The sequence below is a fragment of the Pholcus phalangioides genome, unplaced genomic scaffold, assembly GCF_987345545.1.
Source record: "Pholcus phalangioides strain wild (caught in Gottingen) unplaced genomic scaffold, Ppha-v1.0 ptg000039l_1, whole genome shotgun sequence".
In the NCBI taxonomy this organism is placed as follows: Eukaryota; Metazoa; Arthropoda; class Arachnida; order Araneae; family Pholcidae; genus Pholcus; species Pholcus phalangioides.
Genome location: NW_028301625.1, coordinates 13,884,587 through 13,900,562, shown reverse-complemented (window position 1 = coordinate 13,900,562; position 15,976 = coordinate 13,884,587). Strand labels below are relative to the sequence as shown.

Below are 15,976 nucleotides of genomic sequence, written 5' to 3'. Positions count from 1 at the left end.
TGCACCCAGGTGGCAGGTAAGCTTGAGCCACCCCTGGCAATACTGCCATCCTATACCGAAAAAGGGTATCTCAAAAAACTAAGGAAACTGAGATATTGCCAATTTCCTTAGAATTTGACAGTTTTTTGAGATACGACTTATTTCTTTAGTGTCTTTTTACTATTTCTAAATAAGATACGGCCTCCAAGCTTAGGAATAATGTCAGGTAGCTCACCAACATAACTAAGCTGGAAAAACATATATGATCACCATCACGCTGACCAGGGATCCCACTCAAGTTGACTACCAAATCTTAGTTCCAGTTTGCTCAGCAAAAAAAATATCACGATTTCAGAACTCAAATAGACCGCTTGATATTTTTTCAACTTAGGATTTGGTAACCCATCTAAATGGGATCCCTGGTCAGTGTGATAGTGGTTATATTTATCGTCTGAAGACAGCACCTATTGTGCGTCGAAGCACGTTAGGAATTTCATGTTTTTTTCCTCTTATTTAACTCATCCGTTGGTTCTTTTTTGTGATTAAATCAGGAAAAGGATTATTTACTGTTTAATGTTCTGAAATACACTCTATGCAAGAATGGCTCTATAGGTCTGTGAGACTCATGCGGCTGCAAAGGACGCCATGATAAGAGGGATGCCAATTCAGAGGTGAAGAGAAAAAGTAATTGCAGAAAGTTTTTGAAAAAAAATGTTTTGTCTGTAAAATTTAAATTATGAGCTGCAGCAAATGTGCATTGGATGGAATGATTCGAAGAGAAAACTGTAATTAAACTAAACTATTATTTAAGATTTTAAACTTGATTAAAAAATAAAAATAAATTAAATCAATTAAAATGTAGTTAATTTTAATAAAAAACAAACTAAAAACAAAGAATAAATTTAACTTAATTCTTTTCATGAAATTTCAACAAACGCCTTATTTTAAATTTGCGGCCTTAACAGGAACAGAAAAAAAGGTGCCTTTCATAATTTCACTCCCCCATTGACAAAAACCTGGCTACACCACTGGGTATAGGTTTAGTAAAGGATGGGTTGGCTTGAGTTAGGGGGGTGATTAGAAAAAAACTACTTGATGAAAGGAGGACTATGAAACAAAAGTTTGGAAAACAATGGCTCACAGCGTCTGTGACATGGTAAATGCTACATCAATATATTTTATTCTGAAAGTTTACACTCATACATGTGCTGTATTCATTCTAGCATGTTCAACCTATTCCACAACTAGATAATGCACTGTCATGCAAATCTAGAGTCATTCAATCATTTTTTGAGAGATCCACATATGAGACTGAAGTCTCAAATCTTAACCAGGCATAATTAAGATGGTATGCAATAAGCTGTGCAAAACAGAAACCAAGCACTTTGATATACAACAGAACTATGGACTGTGTTATACAGAATTTATTGGAACCTTATAGAATACTTCTGCTAGCTAGTGGAGTACAAGAAGCTCAATTATACTTCTGCATAACTGTATTGGAGCTACAGAATTGAACAGGTGTATCAGTTTTTCTAGCTCTTCAATATATGCCAATAAAGAGGAACTACCACTAAAGACAAATAGCAAGGAAAAAACAATAACTTCTATTATGTTTTGACATGGTATTGGTGTTTGTGTCTTCATATACTGTATGCATAACCACCATCACACTGACTGGAGTCAGTCTACTTGAGTTAATCAAGTGGAAGTTATCATCAGTTTTGGCGGTCTTGATATTCTTTATACAAAATTGTCCTGTTTTTCAATTAATCTTTATCTAGAATTCTTATTCTTCATTGAAATTAAAAATGAAGACTATTTTTAGAACATATAAATTTTATTATAGTGTTTATCAATACAATTATTCATCTCACAAATTTGTCATGTTCAACATTTTTCTCATAATACACTTTTTCATTAATTCACTAATTTGCAGTAGCCTTCTATTTCTTACTCCCATGTCTAGAAATGTTTTTTTGTGAGAATTGGCCATGTTCACATATTTCGGATCGTTATTTTCCATATTTCTCTAGATGAAATACGGCCAGCTTCAGATATAGGAAAGTCATTATAAAAACTATACAAAATTTTCATGAATGTCAAATATGCCATCGTTGGCAATAGTGATTCTTATTTGTTCAACTCGTTTGCTTTCAGTATAAATCATTTGACAATAAATGAAAATTTGAAATGCTTCAGTGTGAAAGTAAGTTTATTAATGAATATTTCATGTAAGTATCTGCAAAACTCTGCTTAAATATTCCTTTAAAAACCAAATTTGCTTAGCAAATAAAATATAGTTTTCAATATAACGTGAACGAGTAACTTAAAAGTGACAGTGCCAAATTTATAAAACACTAGGTTCATTATCTGACAGTTGCAGTAACCTGCATTTACTCCAACACAGAAGAGGGTGAATGTACTAAAATCATAATGAAAATTATAAGGTTCATAACTTATTAGCTCTAAAAGTTTGGACTTCATTCATAGTCTGCATTCTTAATCCCTGTTCCTGCAAACTAGTTATCTGCTGAAATTGTTTGGTGTGGTTTTCCAAATTTGAAAAAAAAATGAAAGTCTGCTTCTCTCCTTTAAAAACTATTCTTGCCACAGTGACAGCAGACCCCACAGCATAAAATTGTACATTCCATATGCATTGCAATTTCCCACTTGCAAGTTAGAATATAGCAGACACTACTTATGTAACACTAGACAAACACATACAATATAAAGTTTCATTTCCCAGACAGTACCAATATTGGTACCAAACTGTAAGCAATAACAGCATATTCTTTGTGGTACTGTTCTGGCAATGATGATGTGGTCCATACTTAAAAGGATAAGATTAGATAGAAATAAGAATACTGTATAAGGTTCATTCAGCCAGACAATATGAAAAACACTTGACTCTTGAGTGATATTGATATAATATATTCATTAACACACAAGGTTAGTTGTTAGGAATAAGTCTTAAATCTAAACAAAATTAGATTCAAATTAATTTATCAGACTGGTACATGCATTTATCTCTAATAACTTTAAATAGTTTTTTGCAAGTCTATATCACAGTATATAAGAGCAATCACAATTAGCTAACATACCACAATGCAGAGGAAATGTAACTTACAAAATCTTGGCTTAGCGGTAACAGGCCCAGTTGGTTCACTGGGTTCACTAAGTCCAGCTTTGTTAACTGCAATCAATCTGAATTCATATTCTTCCCCTTCTCTCAGGTCCCCAACTTTAGTTTTTGTTACTTCAGCTGGAACTCTGGTACCCTCATCCCATATAGGTGCACCCTTCAGTCTTTTCTCAATAATATAGCAGATTATGGGTGTACCTCCATCTTTCAGAGGTGGGCGCCATTCAAGTTCCACAGAATAACTGTCCCAGTCTACTGGTACTGGAGCACAAGGCTTATCTGGAGGATCTGAAACAATATATATATGTATATGTATGTGCATATATATATATAAATTGTAAACGTTAAATATTTTAAATAAAATACTGCAAACAAATTAATTATGTGAACTGGAAAGAGATAGCAAAAATACACTGCTGGCCACCATAAATGCAACACCCTGAAGGAAGCATGCAAATAATATGAAATTTACAACATGCATTAGTGGAGGTGAGATATGCAAATGATTAGAATTTCCGCGCAGACGCACATCACGCGCGCCTGTGACGCCACTTCAAAGTGCTATTTAAGGCTTGGAGATTTCGACGATTTGAAGTACGGCAATTGTGTTTTTCTTGTGGTTTTTTCAAAAAAACGATCAATTATGCCTCGTAGAAAACAGCGATCATATTTTCATCAAGTATCCGAGTTCGACAGAGGAAGGATAGTGGCCTACCGAGATTGTGGATTATCTTTCAGGGAAATGGGTAGTCGTGTTGGACGAAACCAAACAACTGTAATGCGGATTTGTGATCGTTGGATGCAGGAGGGTACGACGGACCGACGTGTTCGATCGCATCCACCTCAGTGCACCACTTCACGTGATGACAGGCGTATTGTGCGTATGGCAGTGACGGATCGCTCAGCCACATCACGAACCATAGCACAGCACATTCAGTCTGTACCGCATCATCCAGTGTCTGCGCGTACCATTCGACGCCGTTTACAGCAGAGTGGTCTGTCCGCAAGACGTCCATTGCTTCGTCTACCCTTGACGCAGAACCACAGACGTCTCCGCCGCCAATGGTGCGATGAAAGAAGGATGTGGACGGCACAATGGAATGAAATTGTCTTTACTGACGAGTCACGCTTCTGTCTGCAACACCACGATGGTCGGATTCGAGTCTGGAGACACCGTGGAGAGAGGATGCTGAACAGCTGCGTTATGCACCGCCACACTGGTCCTGCACCGGGTATTATGGTATGGGGCGGTATTGGATATCACTCTCGCACTCCTCTAGTACGCATTGCCGGTACTTTAAAAAGCCAGCGCTACATCTCCGAGGTGTTGGAGCCAGTTGTCCTTCCTTACCTTCAGGGCTTGCCCACAGCCATATTTCAACAGGATAATGCGCGACCACACGTGGCACGCATTGTCCAAAGGTTCTTCGTCAATCGCCAGATTGAATTGCTTTCCTGGCCAGCTCGCTCTCCGGATCTTTCACCGATAGAAAACATGTGGTCCATGGTTGCTCAACGATTGACCCAGATTACATCCCCAGCTGCCACACCAGATCAACTTTGGCAACGCGTGGAAGCTGCTTGGTCTGCTGTACCCCAAGAACACATCCAAAGTCTCTTTGAATCAATGCCGAGGCGTGTGGCAGCGGTGATCTCCAACAATGGCGGCTACTCTGGCTACTGATTTTGGCAGGAACCACACTTCACAGAAGTCTATAAATTTAATCATTTGATGCTTGGTCAACATGTTATCTACAAAATAAATATTGTTGCGATATCTCTTGTCTTTCTTGGTGTTGCAATTTGGGTGGCCAGCAGTGTATTAGAATCCACTCATTGAAAAAAATTTGCTCCCCAATCTTTCTTCAAACTATATATTTTGCTTGTATTGTACCAAATATACAATATGCTATTATAGTTTGGGGTGTAGAATATGACTCTAATATTGACAAGGTCAAAAATGCTTTGCAAAAAGTAATTAACAATGCATCTCAAAAACCTCCATGATACTCCATGAAATCTCCATAAAATAAAATCTCCAGGACTGCAATAGTGATTATAGATTCAAACAAGAAGACACAAAATTGTGTATATTTTGTCTTTTGTGTGTGTGTTAATTATATTTAATGATTATAACTTGATTCTTGATTAAATATCAAATATAAAAACTATTCTATACAAATCATGGAACCATGAACAGATTGTGAAAACCCATGGGTGTACTATTTAGAATGTAATGTGTGTTTTGCATTTGTGTTAACTGTGATGTGTTTGTGTTAAATAAATTTCAATTTCAATCAATGAGAGTGATATAGTAAATCCAAGTACAAGAACCATGAATGCTAATTTAATAAACTTTCAATGGACATCAGATTAAATCCATGGAATAAAAGTTTTAAATAAAAAAATCAAACCTTACCAAAAGGATTTTTAGCTACAATAGGTTGCCTAGTCATGGTCCACTGAGAACTTCCTTCCCTGTTCACTGCTTTCACTCTAAACAAGTACTCATGCATTTCTATGAGTTTGTCGACTCTTAGGGAAGTGTTGATGGTCTCATCTACTGGAACCCATCTTCCTGTCTCCATGTCTTTCTTTTCAACTGTATAATGCTGTATATCACTTCCTCCATCATCATCAGGGGGTTTCCAAGAGACCATACAGCCTTCTTTGGTAACATCACTAATTTGGAGATTTTTAGGGGCGAGTGGCACATCTGGAGAAAAAAATTGGATATCTAATTGTACTTAATTATAAAATATTGTTTATCAATGAAGATAAAATATCTGGTATTAGAGTAAACAATGGCCTCTGCAGCCATATAACTTCAAGTAAAATATTGGGTTTTCCTTCACAAAACAGTAATAATTGGGGGCACTCCTGAGCTAATTTTTTACAAAACTACAAATTCATAAGGTTTTAATTTTTATTTTAAAAATACTAATTGGATATTATTTAATTTAACATATTACATTCTGTTCTGTTTTTTTAAATTCTAAATGAAAAATTAAAAAGAAATTCAGTAAAGCCCCTCTTAACGGACACCCAGCAGACGCAGTCAACCCTCTTTTACAGCCAAATAATAATTTTCTCTTGTATAATAAAAGCATGCATTTCAAACCCCTGCTTAATGGTCATCTCACTTTCATAAATTAACTTTTTTGTCCCACCCGTGTCCACAAAGAGAGAGGTTTTACAGTAATAATACATCATCATAACCCATTCTCAATCCACTGCTGGAAGTAGCCTCCTCTAAATTTTTCCATTTTTCTCTGTCGGCTTGCCTTCCAACAATATATACAGACCAGACTTAAGCGGGTGCAAAAGGTACGGTCACGCTGGGCAGCAAAATACAGTCGATGCTTGTTATAGCGACCCCTCTTTGTTCCATAGAAAACGAACATTATATTGGGAGGTTGTTATATCAAACATTTCAAAAAATTATAAAATTTAGATCTTCTCAGCCTTTTCTTACTGTTAGAATTTCCCTTCTAGTGATCAACGACGCAAACAAGTAAACCACAAATCTTCTGATTTCTTAATTTAATCACGGTTTTTAATTATGTTGAACAAAGTACATTTACTCTTTGGAAAATTTAATGATTCAGCTATTTTGGCTTTTCACAATTCCCAGTCAACTTCTGCTAAAAATTTCGATTTGAGATCTACTGTTTTCCCCCGTATTATCCACCAAATTTGAGGGACACAATTCTTTTGAATTTTTGGGTCTGGTCTGATCCCAATATGCCGGGAAAAGCGAGGTTTAATAAAGATTATATTATGTATTCAGCGGTTCCAATGGATTTTTATAATAAAGGTATTTAAAAAAGAATTTTCCAGAATCTGTGAATCAAATTTCCTGGCATGCTTATTTCCCTTGATGTTTCCTGGCATGACGGGTAATGTGCAACAGCGAACCGAGCTGAGTTCATTTGTTGTAATGGAGTGAATGGATTTTACTGGTATATTGGATAAAAAATAACAAGGGCAGAAATAGAAAAAATTTGGGATTTGTCATAATGGTCATTATAACGAGCGTCAACTGTATTAGGGACCGTAAGACTGGATTTCGTTGCATTGACTACATATAATATTTTACAATAACTGCTTTAAAAAGCAAGAACTTGAAATTCTTTTTATTCTATTGATGAAAAAAATATGTTGATTCATTAACAGCCACACATTAGTAGTGAATTCATAGCCCCCACATCCTTGAACAGAGCGTTGATTTTTGACAGAACCCAGACAAAGATTTATAGCTGGCTTCTGTTTTGACTTTCAAGAAGATATTTTTCAATATAGTTTCAATTTTATAGTTTTAAATATTAAAAAAAAAATACTGATAGAGATACCATTCAAAGATACCACTAAGGACTCCGGAGCCCTGTCAGACTTTCAAAATTATGGGGGGGAGGGGCATGGTCTTAACAGCACCATGGGCCCTGTGAAAAAGATTCTGTGGGCTGATCACCCTATAAAAGTACCAGTTACCATGATTCAAAATATTATTTCATGTATTAGAAATTATTTTATTTCGCACTTCGTCTCATTAATGTGAAGTTCCTTATCAACCCGCTCTCAGTTGCGTATCCGGGGGGATGTGATCATCTCTCTCAAGAGCCAAAAACATGAGGGAAAAACTGTTTGTTCCATAAAATATGGGACAATCTAACAAGTCTACAAAATTAATTGCTCCCCAAACACCTTTCTCCAGATCCGTGCCTGCTTGCACTATTCAGTATGCCCTATGCATTAAGATAGCCCTGTTTTCTGGAACTTCCTAGGAAAGTTTTTTTTTGACTGATCAGAATTTCAAGATTTTTACTGTGCCCCTTAATAATTTAATAGTAATTGTCCTGGGACGCAGGGCTGGAGCCTTTTCAGCTCCACCGTTGTGGGGACCATGGCCATATACTAACACAGTGGTTCTCAATCGATGCTCCGTGGAGCCCCGGGCTCCACGTGCACTCCCCAGGTGATCCGCTGTCGCTTGAGGAAAATTAAAAACAACAGTAAATTTGGAAAGAATAATCATAAATATTTTAAATAATATAAATAAATCAGTAACTTTGATGAATAAATAAAAAATAGGCCTATCGGCGCCACCATAGAAATTTTTGACTAGAAAGGGCTCTGTGAGTCAAAAGAGGTCAAGAACAGCTGTGCTAACACCTCCAGTCAAAGTACAATGAACTCATGGCAACATCACGTTCCCAATCTCCCAGATTATCATCTTGTCAAATTATTCGTGTTTAAATGGAGTTGAGAGAGGGGAAGGAATGTTCTGATGAAAATTAATACTGAGAGTTGGAAAAGTTTTTAAAAAGCATTTCTTTTGTTTTTAATGCTTGAAATATACAATTTTTGCATATTATGGCCTCTGAAATGCACCAATAAACTCAAAACTATGTTAAAATAGGTATTTATAGCAGAAAAATTTCAAAAAGGCATTTATGGCATTTTGTCTGAACTTCTGGGCTCTAGTAATCAAACACGATCCATTTAGAATTGCATTTTAATTAATTTGACAAAACTTATAAATCATTAATGATAATTAGCGCGGTCCACCTGCTTACACTTCATTGTGGCTTGAACCATATTGAGCAAACATACATTTTTGTCATACTTTTAAAGTATTTCATCATCTCTTTATCAAATATACATTGCAATTCTATAACTTTGATCATTTTTTGAATTTTTTTATTGCTGTTTCTGTTAAACTAATGTAAATTAATAGAAGTAAAAGAATCAAGTAATGGGCTTCACAAAAATAAAAAACATTCTGAAACTCGTTAGAACTATATTTGAAAATATAGATTAATTTAAAATTACTACAGCATATTCCATTCAACGTTCCCACTTGATACAACTTATTTTTGTAGTCCTAATCTTCACTAACACTTATCAAAATTTGCCAAAATTTTTCCATTTTCCATTTAAAGTGTTTTCCCGCCAACAACGTTTTTCATGACAAGTCTTTGAAAATGCTATAAGTGGGATTCACTGCATATGAGCTCTTCATTGTTATTTTACTTGTTTAAAATCAAGAATTTCTTGCCACAAACGAAATCCATGATTGCAATCCCAATATTTGAATACTCAAATTCTAAATTCAAAAAGACGCCCTGGTATAGGTTGTCGAATATTTACAATAGTAGATGCAATCGGCCTAAACCTATAAGTGGAGATATACGGGGAGGATAATAGCAGGATAATGCTCTTCCTCAGCGCCCAGGGCCGGGCTTAGGAATTTCGTGGCCTGGTGCAATTATTAAAAATTATTTACCACTCAGTAAATCCCACATTAATTCGTATTAAGAATCAATTTAATATAATAAATTTGATCATTCAGATTTGTGGAATTGAAATTTTAGAAAATTGTCTAGAAACTTATGAACATACCATGGTTTGGAAACCATGATGCATTCGTGATGCATTTTTGGTGACTCATATTAAACATGGCTCATTTTTGACTATCATGTGAAAAAATTTCACAAAAATTGATTTCAGTATAACTGGAGAAAATCTATAAAATTTGTATTATTCTAACCATTTAAATACTAAATTAACTTTTCAAAGAATTTTTTACATAATCTTTGTATGTATTATTATATTTTTTATTATGTAGCTTTCAATATAAAACTAGTATAGGGAAAAGAACAAAAATGAAAGAAACAAAAGAAGTTTAATTAATAAGAATTTCCTTGTTTCTAAGTATTTACTGAGATACAGTCAAATCCCGTTATAATGAACTCAAAGAGACCGAAGAAATTACTTTGTTATAATGAAATTTTGTTATAAAGGAAATTCCTGATTTTTAGCATGCGCCAAAAAAAAAATTCATTGTAGCAGAATTGATTCTAAGGAAAAAATTACTTATTTACGTTTTAGATAATACAAAGAATGAAGTTCAATTTTTAAAATAACACTAAGCAACTCAAATCAATTAGGTATTGAAGTTTTTTGCATAAGTTTCACTTAATTAACATTTTAGAGGCAAATAATCTGCAATTATGTTTTCATTTTTTTATACAAGTATTGCGGAAGTCGAGGAAACAACAGATTCCACTAAAGTATACGCTGTCTCAAACTAATCATCTGGAAGGTTCTCTTGCATGGGCGAAGATACCGGGGGGGGGGGGGGCGTGGGTGTCAAAGCGTCAAAGGTGGAGTTGGCTGATCTAATGTATATATGTATGTATGAATTCACATCCCCAGACACTTCCAAGTCTATCTCTGCCTATGTTCTCTTGATCTGATAAATAGCGCTTTAGAATTCCAAACTAGCTAAAGCTTCAGATGTTGTAGGTACCAAAGCAAGTACCACTCTTGTGGAAGCTCTTCTTCATCACTGTTGTCCGCAAGCGATTTTTTATTGTTTTCTTGCATCACATGAACGCTATCATTTTCCGTCAACGGTTCCGAAGTGAAGACGTCATTATCAGAGAAAAAAATCACCCAGCATCCATTCGGAACAGACGTTTCTTTTGCAGTGTGTTCCCACAAAGGCTGCAAATCGGTGGATGCACTTTCATCAGCTTTATTCAGTGTGTCTAACCAAATTCTGCTGGGATTAAATATGCTTTCTTCTACCCATTACAAATGACTTTTTGAGTGATATATTTCCAGGTTTATCACATCCACAGCTTGCTTGACGTCAGGCCTCACTATCATTTCTTTATTATCAAGCTGGTAAAGAATATGTCCCAGCAGTTGCGTATGGTACTTTCCTTTCACCACCTTAATTATGAATTGGTTAAATGGTTGCAAAACAGATGTGCAGTTAGGAGGCATGTATTCAATGAGAATGCACTCTTTGCAGAACTTTGAAGGTTCAACATGTGCCATGCAATTGTCGATAAGGAAAAGGATCTCTTTCTATTTTTTCGCTTCATTCTTCCATCAAACTTAACTAGCCACTCATTAAAAATTCTTGTAGTTATCCATGCCTTTCGACTTGATTTGTAATTACAAGGCAGTGATTTCATGTTATTCAGGCATCATGGATTCGCAAATTTGCCAATCACCAAAACTTTTCTTTTTTCGGTTCCATTCATGTTGCAGCAAAACAAAGGTTGCTTGGAGTTTTTGCCAACAATGCACTTGCTTTTTTTAAATAAGTTTTGTTGGGTAACAGTTGGAAAAAGATTTCGGCTTTGTCTGAGTTGAATATATCAGAAGGATCGTGTGACTTTAATCACATTTTCACCAGTTTTCCATTAATTCACATTTTTTATATGAACTGAGTTTGCTTCCCCGCAAATCTATTTTGCTACCACACAATACCATTCTTTCAAACAATTCAGCCAGCTGACACTTGCTTGAAAGTTTTCGCATCCAAAAGCGCATGCGATTTCCAAAACCTTCTCTCCTATGAGTGGATCGGTAACTGGCACATTTCGGAACTAATGTCCTGAAACCAGGTAAAGACAGCTGCATCCACATCTTGGAAATTCGAAGGTTGGATCTTTTTCCTATGGGATCTTTTAACTACTGTTTAAATTTGCAATTTCAATTTCGTCCGATTTTTCAAAAAAGTTGAAAGAGTAGATGGAGATGCACGCTTTTTTTTCAGACACTTGTTTTCGGGTTCGTTATAACAGATTATCTTTTCATTATACAGGAATTGTGCAATACATTGTTCCTATGTAAACTGATTTGACGGATTGGAAAAGTTTTCATTACAACGAGATATTCGATATAACAGGATCCGACTGTATTTGAATTCGAAAATTGGAGGAAAGTTGGGGAAAAAGCAGCAAAAACTAACGGATACGGATTTGGATATCTCTGCGAATATTCAACTTAGAAACGTGGAAATTTCTTTGTTGGCATCAGAAGAGACAGGGCAACAACTTTTTAATTTTGTTTTTGGGCATGGGTTGCGTCCATATAAAAAGTTAATTCATTTTTTATTTTATTTTAATAACTAAACCATCCCTTGAAACATGAATAACGTAGCTGAAATTCCTGACTTCGCACATTTACATTCCACAAGAATGACTTTAATATCTGTCACAGTTTTCTTGCTATTCCGATTGTGAAAATCGTCAGGTGATTGTGGGACACTGTATATTCAAGTAATGCAAGTATTTATATATATAAATCACAGGAGTGCACAAACCACTGGCAGGTCCTGTCTAGAATTTTAGTTGGTCCCCGAAACAATTTTGAAAAAGTATTTCATCATTTCACAATACACTTTAGGAGGTGCAGTTAAAGATAATAGGTATAGATATTGTGTAATGCATTATTGATTTTGTTGCTAGACTATAGCCAAGTACGCAGAAAGTATCTCTGCACCACTGATTGGTGATGAGATACTTTCATATTCGAATGTATACACCATACATTCCAATTAGATATATCAGTGTTTTTCATTGATGTGTAGATGCCTGCATGCCGGAGGTTGAGCAACCCATCCCCTCCCCCCCCCCCCGCCACTATATGACAATCATAGATCAGAATAGGATACGAATACAGGACAAAAAAGTAAAATTTAGACGCTAATATATACTGTATCACTTTTTTATCTTTTGTTTGTTTATGATTCATTAGTAATGGCATGGGAGGGGTGGAAGGGGGGGTAAAGAGCTAGACTGAAATGGGAGGGGGTAGCAATGGGCCCACAGTCGGCAAAAACATAAATACGGCCCTGGACGCGCGAACTAAATTTTTATGCATCCTTTACTGAAATTCCGGGTATTTGATGAGCTATAGCACATCATTGCCATCTCTGCAAGCCTTCAGTCCAGTAACCAAGTTAGGAACAATATGCTTGATAATCAGTATTGAAGCAAGTGAGAAATTACATTTGACTCAATTAGTCATTTTTATATGGTGATCTAGAAGAAACCATCTATATGCAGCAACCTGAAGATTATAATGATGGGACAAAAAGAATGTGTGTAGACTCAAGTGTAGTCTTTATGGTCTTAAGCAACACCCTCGCTGCTGGAACACATGTTTTGGAGATTTTTTTGTTGAAACTAGGATTCAAAGCAAGTGAATCTGATCTTTGTTTGCACATCAGAGATCATAGCAACAGAAAATTACTCATAGCGTTATATGTTGATGATGGCCTAGTCGCAGCAACTGATCAGCAAGAAGCTGAAGATTTCATCAAACAGTTGAAAATGAAAATGAAAGTTGCCAGTAAACCAGAAACATACTTCTTAGGATTGTGAATTGAAAAGTTTTCCAACGAGAACATCAAAATTAGCCAATAAGCATATGCGAAGAAGGTGTTGAAGAAATTTGGTATGGAAAATTGTAGACCAGTTCATACACCTATTTTGAAAGAGTCGTCAAAGGAAAATGGTTCTGAATCAGCAGAGAAGAATCATTTCCTTACAGCGACGTAGTTGGAGCTTTCATGTATCTTACGGCAGACACCATACCCAACCTAGCATACAGTGTCGGAATTTTTTCATGTAAGTTAGAAAATCCCTCAAAAGAAGATTAGGTGAAAGTCAAATGTGTTCTTGGATATATTGCAAGTTCCACAAGTAAAGGCATTATCTACAGATATAACTACATACCCATAGTGTTAGAATGCTATAGTGATGCTGACTTTGGAGGATGTGAAAAGACTGGTTACTCAATTACAGTAGTGATGAACTTGTATGCCGGTAGAGCTATCTCATGGCTCAGTCTACGACATTCTATAGTAGCAACATCAACCAATGAAACAGAAATTGTTGCAGCAAATGAATGTTGTAAAGAACCAATTTGGTGTTGCAAACGATGTACAAAGCAGTTGTACAACTTAAAGCAGTGCCAGAGATCCAAATTGACAATAATGCAGCTATAAGGCCCTCCTCACACGGGGAAACTAAAATCGACCTCGAGTTGCTTCAACTTGAGAGTTGAGTTGACTAGAACGAGTCGAGTTGCCCGTTCTCCCTCACATGGCGCTACTAAAAAAATATTCAAAGTCCGGGAAACTGAGTAAAAACAGCCCAGTCTATTAGTTTTCCCTTCTTATCTTCCGGTACTATATTGTTAACCGGGTTAGGAAAAATCGAAACAAATAAATAAGAAAAATAATTTCTATTATATGTGAAATTGCTACAGAATTTCAGCTCACAGGTAAATACAAAATTTCATTATTTAAATTGATATCATTTTGAAATGACAAGAAAATGGTAAAAATTAGATAATTTTTTAGTATAATTTCATGTTTCATTCGGAAAAAAAATTCGCAATAAAATGTCTGTTTTTCCTCTATAAATGTGCCTTTCAGTACCTATATATGTTGGATTTAATATATTTTTATTGTTTATTAGTTAAAATATTGTCACGCAGAATTTTAAGAAGTTTCATGAGATGAAACGACGAAAGCTGGTTCCCAGAGGCAAAAAATAAACTATAGGCAAAACTAAAGACAAACAACACATGAATTGTTGTTTATGTTTCAAGGAATGATTTTCCGCGAATACTCCCACACACAGATGTGCGTGTACGTGACCTAGATTACAGACATTCCAAGCAAGGGGGAAAATCAGGGACCATCCCTTGGGATGGGGAACACGTGCTTGTTTAGGTACATGTAAAAGTAGACAGTATTTTGAAATTTTCTGCAGGTTCTTATCCAGGGCCGTCTTAAGAGCAACATGGGGGCTCCCAGCCATGAATTTTTTTTTTTCTGAGATCCTACTTGGCAAATTCATTTGGTTATTCCTGAAATTTTTTACCAGGTATAATTTTTGAGATGCTCCATCTTCTTTTGAAATTGCCCATGCGGGGGAGTGCCCGGGTGGGCCCATGTGTTTACCACGGACCTGTCATCTAGGGGGATCAGGGGGCTATTGCCCCCCAGCTTTCAAAAATACACTATAAATAGTATATATATGTACATACAGTGAGTATATGTTCTTTGCCCCCCCTCGAAAAAAGTTGAAATGACAGTCCTGGTTTACCATTTCATTCAGTGGCGTCAGAGCCAGGGATGCAAGCTCAAGCACCCACGGTAATTTGTGGCATGGATCCGAGCACCCCAGAATTGATTAAGAAATTAAACTTTCCGATATAAAACTAAAGACGAGCACCCACAGTTTCGAAACAATTCCGACGCCCCTGATTTCATTATAATTTCAAAATAATATCAATTTAAATAAAGAAATCGTATACCTGTGAACTGAAATTCTGAAGAAATTTCATTATATCCTTTCAACTGATAATTTATTATATATATACTCTGGATTGCTTTTCAATATGAGTCCAAACTCGCATGACGAAAATATGAATGAATGCCAAAGGCAGTTTCTCTAGTTTCTTCAACAAAAGTTGGCGGCGACTAGCATGTCAGTCGCCAAGTGACGGAGTCGCGTTCGATATTTTGTCGCCAAGACGCTAATTTCCTCGTGTGAGGGCGTCTAGAGCGATATACGTATTGGTCTTCGGGAGACGGTTTCTCTTATCTGTTGCCGAACTTTAGTTTCCCCGTGTGAGGAGGGCCTAAGACTCACACAAAATCCACAATTCTATCCCCACACAAGCACATTAGCATTAAGATTTTCTTCATTCATGAAGAAGTGATGGTCAAAAGGTACAAAAGGTCTACAGAGAATCAGTTGGCCGATATGATGATGAAGCCATTGCACAAGCCAAGATTAGTGACACTGTCCACAAAAATAGGACTTGTAACGGAATTGTTTGTTTTATTAACAAGGGAATGTGTTAGAATATTATGTTAATGGACAAACAATTGATTTATTTATTTCTGTTTTGGTATCTGGCAACAGATTATTAGTCAAATATTCAGATTTGGAGTTTTGGCAACAGCAGAAAAAACATGGCTGCTCAAGTTTGAACAACAAATATTGTCTCCCATTCCAAGTGTTTAAATCT

At 36.0% G+C, this 15,976-nt stretch overlaps 1 protein-coding gene across 4 annotated transcripts in view; it reads right to left on the bottom strand.

The window, feature by feature from the left end:
• Nucleotides 1-15,976, bottom strand: part of LOC149065606 (twitchin-like) — an 834,903-nt gene that overhangs the window by 316,870 nt on the left and 502,057 nt on the right. For all 4 annotated transcript variants that reach the window (XM_089253452.1, XM_089253454.1, XM_089253453.1 and 1 more), the window contains 2 exons: nt 5,544-5,840; nt 3,110-3,412 (listed from right to left, as the gene is read on the bottom strand). In XM_089253452.1, the coding sequence (XP_089109578.1) occupies nt 3,110-3,412; nt 5,544-5,840 (600 nt within the window). The remainder of the gene's footprint in view (nt 1-3,109; nt 3,413-5,543; nt 5,841-15,976) is intronic.